The 22,807-nt window shown below is 50.9% G+C and overlaps 2 protein-coding genes across 2 annotated transcripts in view; one reads left to right on the plus strand and one right to left on the minus strand.

Annotated features, from left to right (window-relative positions):
* The first annotated feature begins 2,266 nt into the window (after window positions 1-2,266).
* On the plus strand, window positions 2,267-6,365 carry LOC103766984 (probable E3 ubiquitin-protein ligase TRIM8). The gene is made up of 5 exons (XM_029958575.1): window positions 2,267-2,347; window positions 2,720-2,953; window positions 3,292-3,323; window positions 3,878-3,993; window positions 4,699-6,365. The coding sequence occupies exons 1-5, from the start codon at window positions 2,267-2,269 to the stop codon at window positions 5,304-5,306; spliced, it is 1,071 nt and encodes a 356-aa protein (XP_029814435.1). The 3' UTR covers window positions 5,307-6,365.
* A 6,873-nt stretch (window positions 6,366-13,238) lies between these two features.
* Window positions 13,239-22,807, minus strand: part of ARL3 (ADP ribosylation factor like GTPase 3) — a 28,787-nt gene continuing 19,218 nt past the window's right edge. Inside the window, exon 6 of the mRNA XM_008934131.3 lies at window positions 13,239-17,224. Within this exon, the coding sequence (XP_008932379.2) occupies window positions 17,177-17,224 (48 nt within the window). The 3' untranslated portion in view covers window positions 13,239-17,176. The remainder of the gene's footprint in view (window positions 17,225-22,807) is intronic.

Here is a 22,807-nt window from a genome sequence, read left to right on the forward strand (position 1 = left end):
CATGACCTTGGTATCCCAAACCCATCCGACGTGCCACGATGGCTCCCCAGGAATCCCTGCTCTGCTGATGGTGGGGCTCCTGATGGACCAGCCGAGGACAGCCTCCTCTCGTTTCTCCTTCCACCTCCAGTGGTTCTGCTCCCACATGGGGCTAATGCCCACAGTGTGTGTCATGACTCCTTGTATGGGCTCAGCACGTTTGTACCTCGACTTTATTTTTTTCCATAGAGAGAGGACAGATTACGTCCATCTCAGAATAAGCTAGTGTCCATCAACTAGCCCCATCTCACTGGGGCCAATGGGGTCATGGTGGACCAGCCACTTACCCCAGCCACTGGTTAACTCATTAATTAATGAGATGGGTTCACTCTCAGCTGGTGTTGGAATACAGAGCATTCTTAGTGTCTGTTTTGGAAACTGGCGACTTGTCTCAGAAAAGACAAACTGGGATCAGAGTTGCTCAGAGCCAGGAAAGGGCGCCTGTATGAGGGAGCTGCGGTTCTCCTGGCATCAAGGTCATGCGTGAAATATGAGAAATTACCCCGAGAAATTCTGATCCTGAAGGAAGAGGAGGAGAAGGAGGAGTTCATGACTTCAGAAATACCAGATTTGGGAGGGGATGGAAGGGGAAGGGATATATTTTCCTTTTCAAAATACCTAAGGAATTTGGCCTGTGCTGCATAGACAATGAGATTTTGCCCCTCGCTGCTGGAAGGGGTAGTTCATACCCATGTGTCTTGTTAAGGTTTTGTTGCCATGGGTGAAAAGCCCTCCCATCCCAGTGCAGTCTCAGGCATGCACAGTTTTTAAATCACCCTAAAATCAAGAGAGTGACTCAAATCTGAGATTTAAAGAAAACACTGCATGTCCTCTATTCTCTCTGATTTCTGTGGCTTTAGTTTGAATTTTTGGTCAATTTTTGCAGCTGTGAGGGGCTATTAAGTTATATATGTAAAAACTTATTTATATATATGTTTGTGTGTATATTTGTGAATTCACATAACTGTATGATTCCAGGAGTGGAGCAGTTTAAGGTTTGTTACAAAACACAAAGGTTGGCAGCTCTGCCATGGCAGCTGCAGGGTGATGGTACGTGCATGTCTGGGGCTGTTTGGTCCCTCTCTCAGGGGTCTCTCACACCAGTGGGGCTGGCAGGATGACCTCTGATTGCCTGGCATCTGGAAGTGATGGGAAAGCCTTCTTTCTCCCATGAAAGCATCCCAGCAGCACCAGGGAGAAAGGCAGGGGCTGCCTCAGACTGCTGCCTCCATGTCAGATACCTGATGCGTACGTCAGAGTGGGACAGGGATTTGGCCTCTGTGCCCAGCGAGCTATAAGCCTTGGATCCTGTCCTAGGTTTTTCCACATCCCTGTCCCAGCTGTCAGACAGGGAAGTCAGGCAGAGGATTGGGCTGCTCCTGGGGACCCTGCTGGACTCAGCTGTCCTCCTGGTGGGCTGGTGCGGGATGCATCTGGCTGCTTGTGATGGAGATGGTGAATCTCTGCAGCAGGGAGGGAGACACAGGGAAGATGCAAAGCTCGCTATGTCCTTTGGCTCTCCAGCATGGAGAATGAGCAGCTCAGCATGACCTGCCTCAGCTCCCATGCTCAGTTGGCCTCCTGCAAGCAGGGATGTGGGAAGGCGGCTCTTTCCTGGAGTGGGCTTGCCTTCTGCCACTTCTCACTTGGCTATATTGGGCTACTGCCCACCCACCCCATGGCTCTGCCTGGTGATGGACCCGAAACCCTGTGGCTTTGCCTGGTGCTGGACCCAAAACCCTGTCTGAGCCCCCAGAAAATTCCCCAGCAGCCCCACACCCAGGGCCAGCTACCGACACAGGACCTGGGACATGATTCCTGCTTGCACCCTTCTCTCTCCAAGCAAGTGGTGTTTCACTCGCTCTCCAGAGCTCATTTCCCATCATGTTTAACTTGGGAGTGGGCCACAGACTCCTGATGCTACCGCAGCACAAATAACAACCCTTTTACAATGAAAAAAGGAGGTTTTTAATATATGCATCAAATCTTTCTCCGTGTGGATGCTCCCACCTCTTCACTGGGTCTTAAAACCAGCAGCAGCAGCAGCAATGATGCCCTTGAATGCTGCAGGTCCCTGTGTTTCTGTACACACGTGCCAACAAATGTCCCCCCATAGCTGGGGGTGTCTGAATCACTGTGGCTGCCCCTCAGCCCCTGTTTCAACTGGAAGTGCTGTCTGTGTCTGCCTGCATGTGCCTGGGTGGGTGCACACGTGTGGGCCCCGGGCATGCACATGGAGTGCGCCTGCGAGTGGGAAGCCAGGTTTTTTTTGCTCCTCGTTATTATTAGTGGTACGAGCCCAGTGACAGTGAGGCTGGAGGTGCCCGAGACCTTAAGAAAAACAACAGGAACACCTGGACTGGTGGTGCAGCAGGTTGTTGCTTGACATTAGGTCTCTGGAGGCGATTCACAGGTAGACCCCAGAAAGTAGGTCCAGGGATCTCCTGGGCCAACCAAACCTCCGCAGTGTCCCTGTTGGATCTGGCACATAGGAGTCCCATGTGGCAGCTGATGGCAGGGTTGGATCTGTGTGGGTGATGCAGGAGAGCAGAACTGGGGTGCAGCTTTCAGGTTGCACCTTTCCCTGCTTTCTCTCCCTGGGAGAAAGGACCCAGGTGTCCTGGGACATCATGGGAGAGGTTGGAGGGCTCAGAGGGCCTGACCCTGCTCCTCTCCCCAGGAGAAGGTAAGCCAGCTGAAGGATGAGGTTCGCCTGCAGTATGAGAAGATGCACCAGATCTTGGACGAGGACTTGCGGAAGACCATGGAGATCCTGGACAAGGCCCAGGCCAAGTTCTGCAACGAGAATGCAGCCCAAGTCCTGCACCTCAATGAGCGCATGCAGGAGGCCAAGAAACTCCTCAGCTCTGTTCAGGTCATGTTTGACAAAACTGAGGACATCAACTTCATGAAGGTAAGACAAGCTGCCCGTGGTGGGGGTGGGACAGGGACTGTGGGGAGGGCTGGTTGTGTGGGGAGCATTGGGGAGGTGTGGGGCATGGCAGGGAGCAGGCTAGGGACACTGGCAGGGCTGGCTGATGCCTCCAGAGGGCTCAGCAGTGGGAGAAGGCAAGGAGCAGTGGGGTAGGCTCGGTGCCAGCCTCAAATGAGGAGGTGCTGCAGCCTGGAGATGGGGCTAGGGCAGCCCTGGTGCAGCCTGTCCCTTCCTGGGGGACCACAGAAGCTGATACTGAAAGGGGATATGTGGCAGGGAATGGCCTTACTGACCAGAGCTTCTCCTTCTACTCCTAGAACACCAAGTCTGTGAAAATCTTAATGGACAGGTAAGCATGTTTGTGGGAAAAGGGCACATTCATGTTCACAGGGGCACAACAGCACAATGTCCAGAGGAGGACAAGGGCAGGGATGCTTCAGGGCCTGGGAGAGACGTGCCATGCCTCAGCTTCCCTCTCTGTCTGGGAGGATGAAAACATCCCCTCGTGCAGCCATTAAATCAGGTCCTTCCCTTGGACTAGGAGAAATGTAGCAGTGTGCTTGTGGAAGAGCAAAGCTAGGACCCAGGACTCCAGCCAGATTGCGGTGCAGGATTCAGTCCAGCTCCACAGGGCCAGAGACAGGGCAGGGGGTTCAGAGCCAGCACCAGCAGAGCATAGGTGATCTGGGATGGCTGTGCAGGGGGGACATGGGCTGCAGATGTGCCCTGGCTTGGGGCAAAGCTGGACAGGGAAGGTCCTGCCTGCCAGAGACAGCTCCCTTCTGCCCTCCACCCTAGGGAGGGAGTCTGGCCCTGGGAGGGTGTAGGAGAAGGAGCTTCTGATCCTCTTCTAAGTCTGCCTTGTCCCTCATGCCTCTCCTCTCTGTCCATTGTCCCCAACAGGACCCAGAACTGTACAGGTGGCAGCCTGCCCCCACCCAAAATCGGCCACCTCAACTCCAAGCTCTTCCTGAACGAGATCGCCAAGAAGGAGAAGCAGCTGAGGAAGTTGCTGGAAGGTGGGTGAAACCTGAGGGCTGTGGGGTGCATGGGCATGGGACCTCACTATCTCCTGTATCCATAGCTGGGTGTCCTGCAGATCCCAGTACAAAAGGGTGGGGAGAGCTGTCAGGGTGCAGGGACCCCTGGGGGGAGCCCCTCTGCAGTCAGCAGGGGAACAGGGAGTCATGAAGCAAGATCCTGACTCTCCCAAGGGCACTGTGTTTTAGAGTTACGTGAAACCCTGAAATATAGGGCTTCTTGAGGGACTGGCCATCAGCAGGAAAAGTCAGTGAAAAAGTAGGGGTTACGATGTGGGCAGGGACCAGGGCCCAGCATGGTCCCACAGCCCCCAGCCCATACCTGAGAGCAGATCATGTCCTGCAGAGGCTTCCCAGTTCTCTCTCCTTGGGGGATTTGGGTTTGTCCCCCAGATTGTCCCACCCTGGTCCTGTTAGGGACTATGGTGATGAGCTGTTTGGAGAGCAGTGCCTGAGGCCACCCCAAGCCTGCTGGCAAGGGTCCAGCACTGAACCTGCAAACCCCTGTGCGTGGTTGCATGCCCGGTTTGCCACTGGTGGAGTGGGGTGGGGGACCCTCTGCTCATATGGGGCTGGAGTGCAGGTTTTGGGGCTTCACTGCAGGTTTGGATAAATGTCCAGAGCACCCTTTAGCTGTTCCATGCTGTGCTTGATACAGTTTCCCTCTCCCGTTCCCCTCCGCAGGTCCTCTGAGCACCCCTGTCCCCTTCCTGCAGAGTATCCCCATGTACCCCTGCACCGTCAGCAACTCCGGCGCAGAGAAGCGCAAGCACTCCACCGCCTTCCCCGAGGGCAGCTTCCTCGAGCCATCGTCCGGGACTGTGGCGAGCCAGTACATGAGCCAGGGCGCTTCAGCTGGCGAGGGGCAGTCCGCACAAGCCATGGTGCCTTGTAGCTCCACGCAGCACATAGTTGGACTTCCTAGCGGCCCGCAGCCGGTGCACTCGGGCTCCGTCTTCAACCCATCTCACTACCCCAACACCACGTCATCTCAGCAGTCCGTGCTCTCCCAGTATGGCGGGCGCAAAATCCTCGTCTGCTCCGTGGATAACTGTTACTGTTCCTCTGTGTCCAACCACAGCGGGCACCAGCCCTACCCGCGGTCGGGGCACTTCCCCTGGACAGTCTCGTCGCAGGAGTACTCCCACCCACTGCCACCCGCCCCCGCCGTCCCCCAGTCGCTCCCGGGACTTGCCGTGAGGGAATGGATTGACGCATCCCAGCAGCACGGGCGGCAGGATTTCTATAGGGTCTACGGCCAGCCATCGGCGAAACACTACGTCACCAGTTAACCGTCACACTCTCTGGAGAGTCCCGCTCGATGACGTGTTCAGGCAGAAAAGTCTGGTTTGGTTTGGCTTTTCTTTTTTTTTTTTTAACCCCTTTTAAATCAAACTCAATTTTTTCCCCTGCCTCGCACCCCTCCAGGATTTTGGGGAGGGTTGTTTTATCGTATCTCTCTTTTCTTTTTTTTTTTTTAACCCCTTTTAAATCAAACTCAATTTTTTCCCCTGCCTCGCACCCCTCCAGGATTTTGGGGAGGGTTGTTTTATCGTATCTCTCTTTTCTTTTTTTTTTTTTTTAATCCTTTTAAAATTAAATAATAAGGTTTTTTCATTTTAATTCTTTTTTTAATTTAATTTTGGAAAGTCCTTCTTGCCCCTCGCTGGGAAAACACGAGGGAGAAATTACTGAGAAGAAATTGATGGGGATTTCAGTCGGACGTCTGGGTCTGTGCGTCGCTCTCTTCCTCACTCCTCTCTGCCTTTGGAAAACTTCAGAAGGGACAATGGCACCTTCTCTCTTTCCATTTCTCCAAGTTCATTTTCTCTGGTTTGATTCAGTTTTTCCCTTTTCCCCACCCCTTTCTTTCCCTTTTTAAAAAGAAAAGAAAGAAAAAAAGTCTATCATTGATTCAGTATGAAACGATACTTGTAGATTTTGGGTTTGTTACCTTGTTTTTTTAAAGGCTGGGTTTTTTTGTGTTATGAGGCCACTTATCATGCATATTGGCATTTTTTTTTCCTTCTTTCAGAGATTTGTAAATACACAATGGCAGGAAATTTAATGCACAAAAAAAAAAGGGAAAAGAAACTTTAAAAAAAAAAAACCACGAATAAATAAATAAAAAAAAAATCTGTTCTAGTTTTCAGGAGGGGAAGCGTTGCTGAAAGGCACCCCCGTCCTGTGTATCGCTGATGCAACTTCCTGTAACAAGCACTTTGTATAAAAAAAAAAGTGGACTTCCTGCTATAAGGCACAGGTATTTATTCTGTAACCGATTTTAGATACACACACAGACACACACACACACATAAAATATTCAAATAAATGTGATCACTTAGTGCAAATGCCTCGCTCTGCTGCAGCTCTTCCCCCAGGAACGCCAGCTCCGACAGGAGGCTCGCACCTGCTTTTGGAAGGAACCACTCCCTGGTCCCAAAGGGGACGGTGGGAGGTTTTCCGGAGGGGCTGTTTGGGAGGGAGCAGCTCAGGGATGGGGGGCAGCAGGTCCCAGCCATGGAGGGGGTTGCCACTAGCACCCATCCCCATGGGGAAGTGTGCTGGAGCCGTGGCTCTCCACCAGCTCCCTCCCAGACGGCGAGGATGTGAGTCAGGCATGGAGCCGGCCGGGCCACATCCTGCCCACAGCCTCCAGAACAATCCCCATTGTGGGATGGGAATGGGGTTGGGGACAGCAGCTTTCCTGACTCTGCCAGTATCCACCATTCCGACCACGCTGCTGCCCCGGCACCCAGCCCTTGAGGCTTTGTCCCCACCTAAAGCCCCACTGCCCCGTGGGGCCTTATGGGTGCTGGCAGCACCCTGGGCTCGTTTGGGGACCTTCTGTTCTCAGCCAAGGCTGGGAAGGGTGAGGAGGAACGCTTTTTCCAGGACGTGTGGTGGAGCCGTGGGCTGGCCTGGCTGTGGCTGTGCAGGGGTGAGCTCACGGTCTGGGAAAAATGAGGCTGACTTCATAAAGCAGAGCAGTGTCCTAGAGGCAGGAGGGTTTTTTCATCACTCTCTTCAGGCTTGGCTTGCCTTATTTTGTTCCTGGTTGCAAAATGCCCCTGGCTTTAGTTCCGGTTTGGATTTCCCCCGTGCTGCTTTGGTGGGAAACAGGAAAGGGAGAGAGTCTCAGTGAGCTGAAAGAGGGGAACAGTGGGTCCAAGGGAGGGGACCCTCACACCTAGCTCCCCCCGTTCCATCCCAATGGAGATGGCAGCAAATCCCTGGCCAATGGGGCCCCCTTCCCAGGCAGTGTTGGAGTGTAGAGCCAGCACCTCTTGTCCCTATGTTTCTAGCCACTCTCTGGGTTAATGCTGCCTCATGCACTGGGTGCAGAGGGTGGCAGCACGGCCCCACTGTCCTGCCAGGTTCTTCCCAACCCTGTCCTGCCTGGGCTGTTCAGGAATCCCCCAATCCATTGGGATACTTGGGGGTTTGCTTCTCAGTCACAAGCAAAGCATCCTGGGGCAGCAGGAAGGAGCAGGATGTTCCCAGCCTCTGTGCAGGGACCTCATGATGCTTCCCCTCTGTGTTCCCAGTGCCCACTGCCACGTGGTGAGGAAGAGCCCCAGGGGTCAGGGGGACACAGGTGGGATGAGTGATGTCCCTCCCATGAAGGGAGGTCCCCAATGCACAGCCAGAGCCACCCCCCACCTCAGGGTGCTCCCCAGCCCTATGCTTTGGTGCCTCCAAATTTGACTCCTCAGCTGTCCTCCTCCTCATCCACTTCCTCCTTGGCACAGCTGCCTCCTGCTGTGAGAGCAGCAGCTGCTGGTCAGGGCAGGCATTAAAGCACCTGTTGCCTGTAGACAGGGGGACACGGGCGCAGCCCCCACCCCACAGGATAACCCCCAAAGGCTTGGGACGCTCCCAGGGATGGGCCACTCTCACTCTTTGCTGGAGAGAGCAGCCCCAAAACAGTGGGTGCCACTTGCAAAACCTTGGGGCCACAGCCCCTCTGGCCCCTCCCAGCCAGGAAGAGGCCTCTGGTGTCCTTGGTGTCCCAGCTTCCTGCAGCACCGTGCCATCCAACCCCGTGTGTTGCTGGTGGTGAGAAGGAAGGCAATGGCTCCGTGGGGGTGCAGGAGGAACGTGTGTCTATGGCCCGGTTGGGATAATGGTGTCCTGGGAGGCGAAGTGCTGATGCTCGGGTGCACAGCAAGGTTTTACTGATGGATGGCTCTGTCCGGAAGGGGGGTGGAGAGCAGGGAGAGCAGAGGCACATCCATAAACAGCTCGAGTTGTGAATGGAAAGAGACGGATTAGGAGCCAGGTGAAAACGTGTCACACGGCGGAAAGAAAAATGAGCAGCTGGGGCAGACCAAATTGGTGTCTGATGAAGGACGTGGGGCCTGGTGGAAAAAGGATCCCGAGGCCGGCGGTGCTGCACGGGGGAGGCTGATGAGGAACAGCTGGAGCCGGACACGCACATCTGGTGGAGCAGGGTGAGGGGAGAGGCAATGGCTGCTGTAACCACCGTGCCACCGGCCACCACACTCAGGGCACGGGGCTGCGGCTCATCCCTCGATCGGCATGTCAGGAGGGGCTGATGGTTCATTTTCAGGGCAATCCTGGGGAGGGGACGGCAGGGATTTACACACTGGGGTTCAGGCTCTGCCGTGCCAAGGGGTCCCCAGGTGAAGGAGCTGCTGCCTCTTCCTTCATTTGCATACATGTAAATAAGCAATCAACATAATGAGGGTGAATGCAAACCAGGCTTTCAGTTTGCAACCAAGTCCTATTTTTAACCTTGGAAAAGGGTTTCGGCAGGAAGCTGCAGGCCCTGCTCTGGTACCTATCAGCACGTCCAGCTGTGTGGGTGCTTGCACCAACCCTTCACCCCAAAACACTGCTGACCCCATGACCACCAGTGGGTCAGCGCCTGCTACACTTTGTTCCCATTGCCGAAGCAAACAGAAATCTCACATCTTTGTGGAAAGAGGGACCACACAACATCATGCTCTGCCTCGCGGGAGCCTTTTTGGGACACTCTCCCACCCGCTGAGCCTCAGGTCCCGCTTCCAGTCAGGGTGTGAGCCTGGGGAACGCTCCCGGCACCCTGGGAGTGAAAGCCCCATGCTTAAACATGAGGGTATATTTAGACAGTGTCAATCTAAGTTTGCACATCAACCTTCTAAATATGAAACCCCATCTCGGTGAGATGTTTAAGATACCTCATCAGCCCTTGGAAAATATGCAGGAATATTAATTAGCCAGATTTGGGTATTATCTCGTAATGAATAAATGAAGAGACTCACTGCCTAAGATGAATCACTGGTGGCTCATTGGGTTTTGTTGTTTTCTTTTAAGAGCTTTAAGGTAATTCACTCATTTTAACCCAGGCTGGCAGAGGGGATGCAGCCATGCCAGGGCTGGTCAGGGTGGGACACCTCAGTCTACCCCTAATGTGCAGGGACCTTAAAGGCTGGTGTTTTACACCCCCTGATTTGGCCCCAGCTGCCTGTGTTGCCTCTGGGGAGAGAAGGACGGGGATGGGTTGGAGTCCTGTCCCAGCTGCAGCAGCCCTGGGCCCAGGATGGAAGCGGAAAGTGCAGTCCTACTTCTCAAAAAACTTCTTTTTGGCTTCTTCCCCTCCCACCCCCCATCCTCACCTCCTGCCGTCCTGCTCCTCCAGCTGCTTCACTGCCTCCAGCTGGGCCAGGATAGGAACTTCCCAGTTGCTGTAGAAACCCAGATGAAGGACACACTTCAAACGAAAACGCCAAACAAGAAATGGCTTTGTGCGCGCCCGGATGGCTGCTTTTCCTTGCCAGGATGCAGTGGCTCTGGGGCCCTTCTTTGGGGCACCCTGTGTGGCTGGGGAGGCTGTGGGGACACTGGAGGCTTCCTCACAGCCCCGAAACGTGACACTGAGCAGTGAGTGGAGGCTGGGGCTCCCCACGGAAAGGGCTTCAAAGGTCTCCATCACCCATAGGATGCTCAGAGCATGACTGCACTGTGGGATACAGCAGCCATTGGGGTTTTGACATCTCTGCCAGTTCTGGCATCATGTCCCCATCCGGTCTTGGGCTGAGCAGGGGACAGCTGAGCAGGGAATGGGGACAGCAGCACTAGTCTCAAGGTCCAGGTTGGATGGCCTAGGTGATGGGCCACGTGGCAGAGTCACGCCCTGTGGGCACAGGGAAGCGGCATCGGAGGAGACGGGTTGGGATGGACCAGCCGGCAGCCGCTGTCGGCCGGACCCCATCCCTGGCCCCCCCGGCGTGTGGCGGCTGGCGGGGCCGGGGGGGCCGGGTGGGTGCGGGGCGCTGCCGGCTGCCGGAGCTGCCATTGTTTGCCTTCAATCAAGATGTTTCAGGCAGAATCAAAAGCACCAACTGGGGAAATCATCATCACAAAAAATCTTGCGCCTGCAAAATAGGTCAAGTAAGACTCCAAAGAGAGAGAGCGTCTGATCTGCATTGCAAGGAAGAATAGCAACAGCTGTGATCTCCAGTATATATGGATGGGCTGGGGGGGGGATAAATATATATATCCATGCATATGTATAACCGCTTACAGCTGTTGGGCCGTATGTTCATTAGGGCCAACTGTTTTGGAGGCAGAGGGATCAGTGCTAATCGGGAAAGGGAGTTTATCATCACATTCAGAGGCAAAAGTGTCAGAAGCAACTGCGGCCCCCCCGCCCCGCAGCCCACACCAGCTGTGCCACGCTGAATACACCCAATTCAGCGTCCCCCCAGCCCCCCTAGGGCTGCGAGAGCTGCGGCTCCTGCCCCGGCTCCAAAAGCATCCATAAGTCGGGCCCCAGCTCCCTGCCCAGTCCCAGACCCAAGCACAGTCCCTGGGTGCAGAGAGGTTGCCATGCCTGTTTCCCCATTCCCCAGACCAGCTCTCTGTGCCCATAGCCCCCTGCAGTGTGGACCCTTTGGTTATCCCTGCCTGGCGCTGGCCTCACAGGTGCCAGCTATAAAAATGAACCCAAAATACATATAAATCCTCCTGTCTGACATCAGGGAGGGTAATGGAGCCGGGGCAGGACAGCTGGCTCAGCCACCCAAAGTCGTTGGGCTTTGCCTGGTCGGTTGGGACCCAGCTGTCACAGGCTGGAGACAGCAGTGTCCCCAGCCCATGGTGATGTTCTCAGCATCCCCACTCCCCCCAGCACTCCAAGCTCCTGGCAGCCATAGAAGCATTAAATGTTGCAGGCTTCGGCTCCCATTGGTAGCATAAAGGTTGCAGAGCCAAGCAGCAAGGACAACTTCTATTTAAAAATATCTCTCATCCAGGTGATTTACTTGCAAGGTGTTCCTGCCATCTTCTAATGCAGCTCAGACATGGGGCCTTAACCTACCTACCAGGTCCCCTTCCTCGTAGGGTTATTTATTCGGGGCTGTGCCACTCGTAGGGCTGCAGATCGGAGCCACGCAGTCACAGCACATTGCAAGCAGAGGGGCTCCTTCCAACCCTTCCTCTTCTGAGGATTTTTTTTTCCTTTTCCCATTTAAAAGGATTCAGATACTCATCTTGGTCAGCCAGCTAAACAGGAAATGGAGAGTGGGCACCCCCCACCCCGTGCTGTTCCCAGAAAGCCTTTGACAGCATCCCCCAGCACGGGCACAGCCTGACCACAGCTTTACAGGAGTTTTGCTTCCAGTCGGTGCTGGGAAGGGAAATAAGCGAACAGATTGCAATAAAAAATCCAACAAGCCCAAATTCAGCCAACTGAGCCCGAAGCTGCCATTTCGGCAGGAGCCAATCATGAGGCTGCGGTGGGAGCTTGTTTCCACTTAAACAAAACAAAATAAAATGAAAAAAAGCTCCAGCGCAGTGCCTGGGTGGGTGCCTGGGTGGGTCGGCTGGAGCGTGGCCGTGGCCATCGGTCTGGCTGCCCCTCACGGATGTGCTCCTAGCAGACCCTCCGGGCTGGGGGATGCCAACACAAGGAGAACGTGGAGGCTGAAATCTCCGGCTCTGTGGCCGCAGACCATTTCTCTGCTCTGATAAAGGCAGCCATCCAGGGCGGTGCGAGGCCGTAAACAGGGAAATACCGCTCAAAGAGGAACAAAAATCTCAGTGTTTTTTTTCTCCTGCAGGCCGTGGATTATTATTTTTTTTTTTTTTTTCCCCTCCCCACATCCAACCCACCCGGTTCCTTGTCCTTCCGGGAGCACTAAATTCATCATGTGAATGCAAAGCGGGGCTTGTGCGGGGAAGGGAGCTGCGGTTCGCTCGAGCAGACGCATGCAAGGTCACACGCAGCCTGGCCATAAATTACAGTGTGTCCCACCATAAACAGCAACAGGAGAGGGGAAGCGCGGCGGCTTCAGGGGCCGGGGGCCGCAGGGGCCGATACATAACGTTGTGACAAGTCAAACAACTCTCAGGGTGTTCACTTGCCAGAGAAATATTTTTCACATCCAATCCATTAGGCAAACAAGATGAAAAAGTATTTCCTACTTTGCTGAAAAAATACCAAGGCTCAGTATAAAGCGTGCCTTAAAAAAAAAAAAAAAAAGAGAAAAGAAATTAAGTGTGACCATCTATAATGTGTTTTTTCCAGCTGCTCTGACAGCCTTGCAGGCATCTCAGCCATGCAGGGAGGGAGCTGATGCTTTTAAGAGTTCTAACAGTTTCTCGCTTTTTGGCCTGTCCTGGTGTAGCAGGAACAGTAATGAGTCAGATTAGCTGGAAAGCAACCCCAGATTCGTTTCCCTCCCTCCAAACACCCTCCCAACCCCACTTCACTGAACCAAACCCAAATCATTTGCTGCTTTCCTTTTTCCCCTTCCTTTTTCCTGCCAGGTCAGCAGGGAATGTGTTTCAAGGCACGCTTTTTTTTAACCTACAACATGATTTTTGAAACAAGAAGATCCTCCCAAAGTTTGCCTTTCTTGCTGGCTTTTTCTGATAGTTTTGAACAAGTGAAAATCTAAAGGAAAAAGGCTTCTTCCAACAGTTTTGATCACTTCTAGTACCAGCAACCATCTCTGATGGGAAGACAGGGAAGCAGTGGAAAAGCAGCTTTGCAGACTGTCTGGGGGCTCCTTGGGAAGAGGCAATTCTCAGCTGATGGCTGTCAGAAAATGAACCCGGCAAAGAACAAAAGAATCACCCCTAAACACCAGTTGTCTTTCTACTAAATTTTAATTTATTTCCTTTTTTTTTTTTTTTTGACAAAGACATCTAAATTATACACTGAGTAACAACATGACCAGATATTGCAAATACCCCTTTTTGGTGAAATTCAAAAAGGGAACATAAAAGAAAGAGCTTGTGTGGACTCAGACGGCCCAAGGAATGCAACAGCCACCACCTTTTTTGGAGAAGGGTGAGACCTGTGGGGCGGGAGGCGAGTGTGAGTGGGTTGGTCTCATCCCAGTACACTTCATAAAAAAGAGTCTGGTGACCAGTTATAGTTTTGACAGAGGGAGAAGTCATTAACATTAACGTACAAGAAACATTATTGGTAGTGGGAAAAATGGGAGAAGGTTGCAAGAGGCTTTGGGAAGCATTCTCCGATGGCAGGGAGAGACATCCTCCACCAGAGCTGCAGTGGGGGACACAGCCACAGCCAGGGCGGGATACGAATGCCCACACCCAGTGCTCATGGTCAGAGCAGGGGCTTGGACTCATGTTTTCTGATGTGCCCTTGGAGAATCTCACTTTTCCACTACCTCTCCCCTCCAGGGAACACAATGGGGTAGGAGCAGGAGAGGCATCTTTCCACCTATCACAAAGGTAGAACCAGATTTAACTATGTGAAAGTGAAGCACAACAAACTCCCCATGGGAGAGGAATTAACCCCTGTGACAAACTTCTAGAGGCCTGGGGTGGGTCTGTCTGTCTGTCACTCCATGTCTTTAAATCAAGGCTGGGTATCTTCCTACCAGAGGGGCTCTAATTCAACCGTGAGTCACCACTGGAGGGATGGCGTTTAATGGGCTGTGTTATGTGGGAGGTCAGGAGAGAGGAACATAATGATCCCTTCTGGCTTTAAAAATCTATGAATTGATGCGAAGTGTGGCAGAGCTCCACCCATACCAATGAGAGGTTTGCTTCCCCCAGCCTCACCTTAAGGAGGGCAAAGCTGACAGCGTTGGAAGGACAGAGCCTTGCATGTGCCATTGCTGTAAACCAGAGCACGGCTGAAGGGCTGGGAGAGGGGCAGGGGCTGCACTGATCAGGGGCAGGCGTTTCTGGCTGATCCCAGGCAGTTGTGCAGGTGGTGTTTAGCCAGGTGCCACCCAGGGCAGTGAGCCCTGCAGAGGGTATAGCAAATGTAAATACATTCAGATAAGGAGCAGCAAGTGAACAGAACCTCAAATCCTTTTACATTTTCACCAGGTTGCACAGAGAAATGTTTACAATACAATGAGCATTTACAGCCATCACTGCAGGGTGATATACTTAAGATATGGTCATTTTAACCGTCCACCTCCTTCCTCCCAGAACACATCACTCTATCATGGTCTTCCTCTCACTACCTTGCTCAGGAAAACCAAATTAACTGCTGGATTACAGGTGACACTCTTGGCAGTACAGATGCACACAACCAATACGTGTAGCTACATGCAAACATAATGAATGAGCCAGCAAATGTTTCTGGATCCTGAGTTCAATAAGGCAATTTTCCCTTCCCAACTAAAGTGATAGGAAAATTACTACATATCTATTTTACACACATTTTCAAGTTTAACCAATGTGAGACTTAAAAAACAAATTACCCTCCTGGATGCTTTTCAGCTCCAGGAAGCCAACTGTGGCACAGGTGGGGTGTCACAGAGTAAATTTGCCACTGCTTAAAAAGTAGGGAGCAGGAAAGCACCAACTCGAGTCCCTTGCAAGGGAGAAGGATCAATGCCTGAGCCCCCTGGGGGACCTTGCTCTGTCCTGCCTGGACCAGGACAGGTACCCAAGCATTTCCCTCTGCATCTGGCATGCAATGCGGACAAATACAAAGCTCAAAAGCTCAGGAGTATCCGTCACAAAGCTCTGCCACTCAGCCAGCACCAGGCGTGCCTACAGGAGAGGGCTGCAATTCTTTACAGCACTTGCATCAGGCAAATGCATTAATTGCAAGGAAAAGGTGATGCCGGGACAAATTTCTCCTCCTTGGGCTGACCCAGGAACAAGCCATGCCCAAATCTGCAGCATTCTTGATAAGCCATTGCAGCTGGGGAGTCACCGAGCAAGCTGTGTTTAAACGAACATCTCATCTTATGACTCCTTACTCAATCCATGCAAAGCCGGAGCTGTGTCACTTTGTGTCATTAGCTATTGCTTAACAGCTCACTCGAGCCCGCTCTTCCCCGCCCCCTCCCCAGTCGTCTGGTTTTTAAAGCAAGGCTGTGCTACTCCAGCAGGCATGTCCTGCCTCTGTGCTGGAGACAGATGCACACGGAGGGTGCTGACTCACGGACGCAGGCAGATTAAAGTTGGATTGCTAAAGCAGTTGCTGTCCCAGCTGTCCCTCTGCCCCCAGCCACAGCAGACAGCTGAACTACACGCGGATCAACCCTGAACCGCTACTGTACATCCTGATGTATGGGGGGACCTGGAATGAGCCCCAGATGATTTTAATCTGCCAAGCTGTAACACGTAGGCGGCCAGGGGCTGCTTCACGTACACTGCAGATGTTTGTGCCGTGAGGTGGAGACATCCAGGGGAAGGGAGGAAAAAAGAGCTGGGAGCTCCAGGGGTGTCAGCCGTCTGCCTGGGTCCATGAGTCAACTCGCTGACGCGTGGTAAAGCCACATGCTTTAGTACATGCAGCTTTCCCCATCCTGCCCGACAGTCCGTCTCCAGGAGGTGGAAGGGGTAATGCAGTCCCTAGTCATTCTCTGCCCTTTCGCAGGCAGGCAGCAAACAAAGCTGGCAAGCAGGGCAGTGGGATTATTTTACCATCTGTGCATTAGAAACTGGCCCAGGAGTCACCAAGCTTGCTTCATGCAGGACATGGCTGCTTTGGCGTGCTAATCGTTCCTGCCCACTGTCAGCTGGGGCTAGATTTGAACTGGGGGCGAGGACGCAGAAAACACATTCTCTTTCCTATTTCAGCAACTGCATCCTTTTATAGGAAAGTCAGTTCAGGGAAGAATGAAATCTCGTTTTAAAGAGTGCTTCTCATCTGCCGTTCATCAGCATCCTCAGCCTCCACGAGGGCAATCTACAGCCAGGATGGGGCTGGGAGGACCTCAGGCACTGGGCAGCCAGCCCGCTGTGGGGCAGTCCCCCAGTCCCTGGCAGGGCTAGGCGAGGCTTGCTGAGGTGGCGGGGTAGGAGAATACATTTTGCACATTTCAAAAAGGAAACCTGGGACCTGATATCTCATTCTAGAAAGTAATCATGGACTTAATTGCATTTTCCTGCAGAGTTGCCTTAACATCAAGGGAAAATCAACAGGGATTGTTCAACATCAAGACTAATCTCACATATGGAACTTATTGAACGGAGGAACCACGTTTTTGCTGGCTCAAGGTGAAACGCTGGGCTAAATTCTCCTTCAGCTGTGAGAAAAGCCCTAGGCATGCTCATCCTGCATTATTCCAACTGTAAAGAGCTTCAATTATACACATATAACCCTTCTCTCCCTTCTACAGCGGTGTCGCAATGCAACAGTGCCTCGTTATGATCAAACTCCTCTTTTATGGCTATAGGAATGTGTGGAAGTCTTCTACCCTCGTTACACAAATGACTCCTTAGCAGCTTTATTTTAAGAAACTACCCACAATTGGTAACACAACCGCATTTTATCTGTCACTGAGGGGAAGCTGTGACTGACACCCGAGCGAGCGTGTCCTCAGCAGCCACGCGTATAGGGCAGGTCCTATGCATCTAAGCAACTACAGTAATTCACCACTCCCTCTGCTCCACACTGAATCACAGTCTTGCTTCTGCTTACAAATTTGCTTGCTAATCAGACATTTAATACTATTTATGCATAGGGAGGAAATATGTAATTCCTTTATTGGGATAAAAAAATGATACTAAAGAGCAGGTCAAGTTCCAAATCCAGCAGTAGGCTTAAACCGATGTTGTTCCCTTTTTTTCTCTCTCTCTTTTTTTTTTCTTTTAACAGCTGTAGCTGTGCACAGATGGAAAAACATTTGGTCAGAAAGCAGCAAATTAGTGTTTTCAGGCTAGAATTCTGCTCCCACCGCTCCTCCATTTCCATGCAGCTCAAATCGCTTTACTTCTTCTTAGCACTGACATTTTTGCACACCCAATTCATGCCGTCCTTCAGACAGAGAAAGGTAATGTTAGTCAAGCGAAGGGAAAAGGAATCCCCCAATCCCACCCAACCACCACTCTGCAAGCACCACGTTCTGACTCCTCACAGAACCCCTGCCTGTCCCTCTGTGCCCAAAACCACTGTGGGTTAAAAAAATAAGTGCTTCCTTGCTCAGTAGATGTTGTCACACAGAGGTCATTAAATCTTTCACCTGACCATAAAAAGTATCATCGTCTCATGACATCGCTATGTATAGGTCCTTCCGGGAAGGATCCCTTTGCAGTCAAGGTATGTCAGTGGTAGATGAAGACTCAGTTCCAGGTTCGGCTACAGATGATTTGTGTAATCTTGGGTAAGTAATCTTGAGACTGTGGATTTCAGGGGACTGTTTGTTATACAGTCAGCTCCCAGTTAAGAATACGGCTCTAATTCTCTGCTCATCTGCAAGCCTTGAAATCTAGATCCATGAAAGTCACTGCAATACCCAGATCTGGACCCTACTCCTTGTTCCTCAGGGCCCCCACAAAATATGGGCCCTCAGGGGTCCCACAGGGATTCAGTGAGAAGCAATGTGATGATGTTTCAAGAGGCTGATACATTCTTTAAGGTATGTCTGTAAAAATGTGTGGGTGACTTTTCTGGCCACTGCAAGCAGGATTGCAACACTTGTGCCATGAATACCCAATTTGTGAGTTTATTGCTGAGATCCCAGAACGGGATATGCTATTGAAAGCCACAGCAATACTTCATCTGCTCCTGTCATTTATCTGTTAGGAGACATGCACAATGGAGCGCAAGATGCACAGTCTCCTCATATTTGTGTCCCATCGAATCTGTTACCTCTGTCCTGCCTAGGAGGTATCTCTGCTGACAGGGAGGCTGAGATCAAAAAGGTGGCAGGTAGGGGTTTGGGGATGAGAGGGAGCAGCACATATTTGCATTTGGAAATTGGACAAATGTCACCTTAAGAGTTCAGAGCAGGGGATCTCACTGTATTATGTTCAGTGGTCATTTCTGGATCATTAAAATAATAATTAGACCCTAAGAAAGATCAGAGCCTTCAGGCCAACAGCCCCATGGTAGCAGTGTTGCTGGCTTCCTGCACCCTTGTCCCCAAACTGCCAAAAGGCTGCCAAGGACCTCAACTTCCCCGAGGACAGGTGGTCAAAGGCACAGCAAGGCAGGCCCTTCGGGTGAGCCGAGACCCACTGCTGTGCCTCTGTGTTGTCCCTCAGCCACAAAGGTGGTGACCATGTTGGAGGGGAGCTAAAGAGTTAAGAGAGAAGAGAGGGAGTCCTCAGGGCTTAATCAGAAGCAGAGAGGTTCTCACTTGAAAATACCAATTCACCTTGATAACTGTGCTATGTGACACTTCTTATCTGAAGGGGAGCAGCAACTTTTGAAATCAGCCCTTGTTGCTGTGTTAAATAAAGAATAAGTGAGCCCAGCCTGTGCTAGGGTGCACATGAGGCCCTACACTAATAACACTTCTAACTCTAACCTTGGGGAGGGTTGAGGTCTCCAGTTTCATTTATTTATCTCCACAGCAGAGATCAGTGTAAAACAAATTGTCTGAAATCCTCAGAGCAAATGGGAAAAGATGAGCGGTAGATTCATTTTAAGGCCCAGTAGCTTTGTGTCTTCCCCTTTCAATAACACTGATAACCTAGGTGTAAAACATGTAATGCCTTAAGCAATCAATAGTGTGGTTTAAAGCTTATCACTTTAGAGAGAGGGAGGGAGTGATTCCCAGCATGAGGAATGCCAGGGCTTAACAATGGGGCTAGGAGGAGAGGTGTCAAGCCTTTGACTTGATTGTGTGCTTTAGAAATCTGCATGATTGCCTGCAAAGAGTAAAACTAAATAAATAAATAAAAATGCTCCCACAATGATTTCAGCTTCCCCTGCCTCGGAAGCAATAATCACATTTGCACACATCATGGCATACAAGGCAGGCAGAGCTCCTCATTCATTTTGAATGTAGGTTTATTTGCTGAACCAGAACAGCTGAGACAGCTTAAAGTAATAAATATCAGCTGACACCCTCTGCTATTCAGCACAGTAATCTCAGAAACAATACATCACTGCAAAACAACAAACACGCATCCTATCTTCTACCTAATCTGACCACAACCTGAATTCACAGTGATTAAAACTCTGCCTGCTGCCATTGGGGAGCTTGGGAAGGGGAAAGACAGACCGTTTCAGCACCAGCGCAGCGAGGGTCATAAAGCAGAGTTTATGATGGGATTTACCATGGCTGGGAGCCTGGCTGCATGAAGCATTTAACGAGGGCAAAAGAATGACATAGCAAAATGCAAGAGGAAAGGTGAACTCCAAACAGGCTTGAAATACGTAAGTAGGTCACCAAACTTTTAAAGCAGGAATAGATTTTAAAAACCCTCTTCTGGTGTGAGTTAATTGACAGAAAAGAGCACATTTAATCATAAGTATCTCTCTGCTTGCCTGTGATAAAGGGAAAATTAACATGCTCAGCTGTATCAAAGAGGTACGTGTGAGATGCCTTCCTCAGCTACATCCGCAGCTTCTGGTGCAACTTTTTTTGGGGGGGGGGTGTTCTGCAGTGTCCCCAAATGCTTTGGAGAATAGCAAATGCAATGAAAAGCAAAAGAAACTAAAAGGTATGTTTGCAGTTTTTCTACCGAAGGTCTGAAGCAGGATGAAATGTTGGTAAGATAGAGAAATCCAGGGAAGCTGCTACAAACACAAAGAGCTGCTATGGGAAAGGCACACGGGAAGGAGGAAACAGTGCTTGAAACAGTCTAGTCCATAAGGAGTCAACTGTTGTCATCCTTTGTCCCTACACACCCTGTCCCTATATCTGCATGCTTAAAAGATGGCTCTGTGAAGAAAGTACAATCCCTACAGTAACATTTAGATCCTGATAGATGTCCTTGTGCTGCTTTGTTGAGACACAGAGTCATTGGCAGGTACTCTGAGGATCGAGGCGGATACAATATTAGTATTCCAGCCTCAAGTCAACCCTGGGAAAACTTAGCCAGGAAAAGATTTCAGATCTTTCAGCTTTGCCTCTCTTAGCTCCTTAACAAGCAGCTAGTAAACTCTACCAAAGCAAAGAGAAAGAACCCCAGGGAAGAGCATAATGCTCCTTGCAGAGAAATGCTGCTCAGCACAACCCCGCCTTGCTGCAGTCCCATCTGCTATTGTGCCAAGGGAGTTGTACTCCAACGCCCTTTGGGAAAGTACTGGTAGAGCCTTCCCTGGGAGAAATAAAAAGTCCTGCTTAAGATTAGCCCACTGCTTGCTTATTCTCTGCATTATCAGCTTTGTGGCTATGGGAGTGAAGTAATCTGACTTCAAACACAGCGAACAAGTCCTTTCCACCCCATAAAAAGCCTCCCGATTTCTGCTCCCCTGCAAGCCAGGGATCAGGCAAGGCCACAAACTTGTGACCCCTAATGTGACCTTAAGGACAGCAAAGCTTAATCCTTTCATGTAATCCTCTGTCTGCCATAACAAATTGGGTCAGGCAAGTGCAAAATTCTCCATCTCTAGCATTTTTGGTATGCGTTATTTTAACCGTCACTTTCTTCTCCCTCAGCACAGGCAGGACTGTGCCTTCATTATCTGTCATTTCCTTGCACCTCGAGTCATCATACAGGCTGGCTTTTACAGGATCCCGCCAGTACATTATCCATTGTTTTTTGCCTGGGCGAAAGCTTATTTTTTTTGTCCTCTGAGGCCTCATATCCCTGAGGCAGCACTGTAGACTCCTTCCTTACCCTGCTTAAAAATCAGAGGACACTGCCCCGTAATCTGGAAACAGGGTTGCTTTTCCTTAACATGCTCTGCCTGCCTCAGGAGAGCTGCAGTCATCAAAACTGGTTTTAAATCACATTTACAAGTAGCTCCAGAACCTTGTTAAGATGTGGAAGATCCCATTCAGCCTGCCCTGGCTAAGACATCTTTAAGACAAAACTTAAGCTTTGCAGATACCATATTGCCAAGGGGGTCCTTTTCTGGTTCAGTCCTTATGAAAGTGTTGAATCGCAGCAAAGACATAACTTGGGTCTTGGGCTTCACTCTCAACGGGGTTGAAACAGCCAGGGAGGAGATGGAGGCTCAGCCCTTCCCACAGTCTTTTGGGCCAGACGGGCTCTGGCATAAATTAGAGAAGTTTAGTGGCTACTCTCAGTTTCAGTGGCTTTTAATGGTCTCCAGAGAGCCATTATGTTTGGGAGACTTTGGACACAATGCGCTGCAGCATCGTTCTGGAGGACAGTTCCTCAGGGCAGGCTGAACTCCTGCTGCCTTGATCGGAGACTCTTGCTTCAGACAAGAAACAGGCTGCAGAGCACAGATTGGTCCAAAGCCTTGAGGCATATTTAATATCACACCCTGGCCCCTAAATAACACCTCCAGCAAGAGGGCAGGCTGCAAAGCAGAGGAGTCCTGCCTGCTTTCACCCCACCACAGCCAGCCAGGGTGAGATGTATATAGATTTTGCACACCAAGGGCTACAATTGGAGATCTGGTCACAATACAACCCCAAGAGAGCCTACGTGGCACCAGAGAGCCGTTATGAGGCAACAGTTCCCTTGTGTTCCTCTGCTGACATCAGCAATCACCTCCCTCGCTTGCTGAATCCTGTGCAAGGGGCTCAGTGTAGGCTGTTCAGGACTCCGCTCCAGAGGCACAGCCCAGATGGCTGTGGCAGGGAGAAAAAGCTTTCCTAACTAGAGCTGAAGGATAAGATCAGACCCAAGCAGACAGTTTGCTTGAAAAAGCCTCTGAGTGTGAGTGATGCCACTCCTCCCTCAATGGCACCATGAAGTCTGATTAACACAAGCGCTGCCCACGGTTACAGTCAGAAGGTAATGAAGTCTTCAGCTGGCATAATAGGGGCTGCCAGCTGGCATCCTGAGACACCGCATGGGGTTTCCAGTTAACCCAGTCACCTCTCTTCTGAGCCTGCTCAGGACACTGCTGGGCCCCTTTTCCAGAGTCCCCAGTGGTTAATTTTAAAAGAGAAGATGACTATATGGATTCCCCCCTTAATTAATAGTTTTATTAAATAACCCATTTCAAATACTAGTTAAATTCTCTAAATTTATATCATTCTATTAACCATAATCTAATCTCATTAACCTTGAAATCCCCAGTCTTAACTACCCAGTTCTATACACCATGGTGCAAGCAGCTAAACTAATTAAATGACCTTCAAACTATTTCTCCTTCACGTATTGGCATTATTTATCTTTGCTCACTGCTCTTCCTTCAAGCTATCACAAACATCTTCCCCTATGAACTCTGTTCTTGCATGTGCTCAGCACAAGATATGCCACCACTCTTCAGTGATGTCTCCAGCTCTACTCTAGCTAATTCATTCCATCAGCAGCGATGGTTAGTGTACCCGCTCCTTGGCTTTCATTCTGAATACCTGATGCTTCCACATCTTCACTTACTTTGCTGTCACTCACTGTCATTTCTCAAAGAAGTTCTTAAAGCAGTGACCTGAGGTTCAATTACACATACAGAGCTCATGTTCTGAGCCACTGGCAGAGATACTGTGTACTAGGATCCTCAAAAACATCATTCTTGATGTCA

The sequence above is a fragment of the Manacus vitellinus genome, unplaced genomic scaffold, assembly GCF_001715985.3.
Source record: "Manacus vitellinus isolate BGI_N305 unplaced genomic scaffold, ASM171598v3 scaffold_15_pilon, whole genome shotgun sequence".
Lineage (NCBI taxonomy): Eukaryota > Metazoa > Chordata > Aves > Passeriformes > Pipridae > Manacus > Manacus vitellinus.

Bases quoted from the DNA above. Each gene is read 5' to 3' on its own strand.
- LOC103766984 (XM_029958575.1), top strand. From the start codon at position 2,267: ATGCACATGGAGTGCGCCTGCGAGTGGGAAGCCAGGTTTTTTTTGCTC. The intron at 2,954-3,291 runs GTAAGACAAGCT...TTCTACTCCTAG, and splicing joins AGGACATCAACTTCATGAAG to AACACCAAGTCTGTGAAAAT. The intron at 3,324-3,877 runs GTAAGCATGTTT...TGTCCCCAACAG, and splicing joins GTGAAAATCTTAATGGACAG to GACCCAGAACTGTACAGGTG.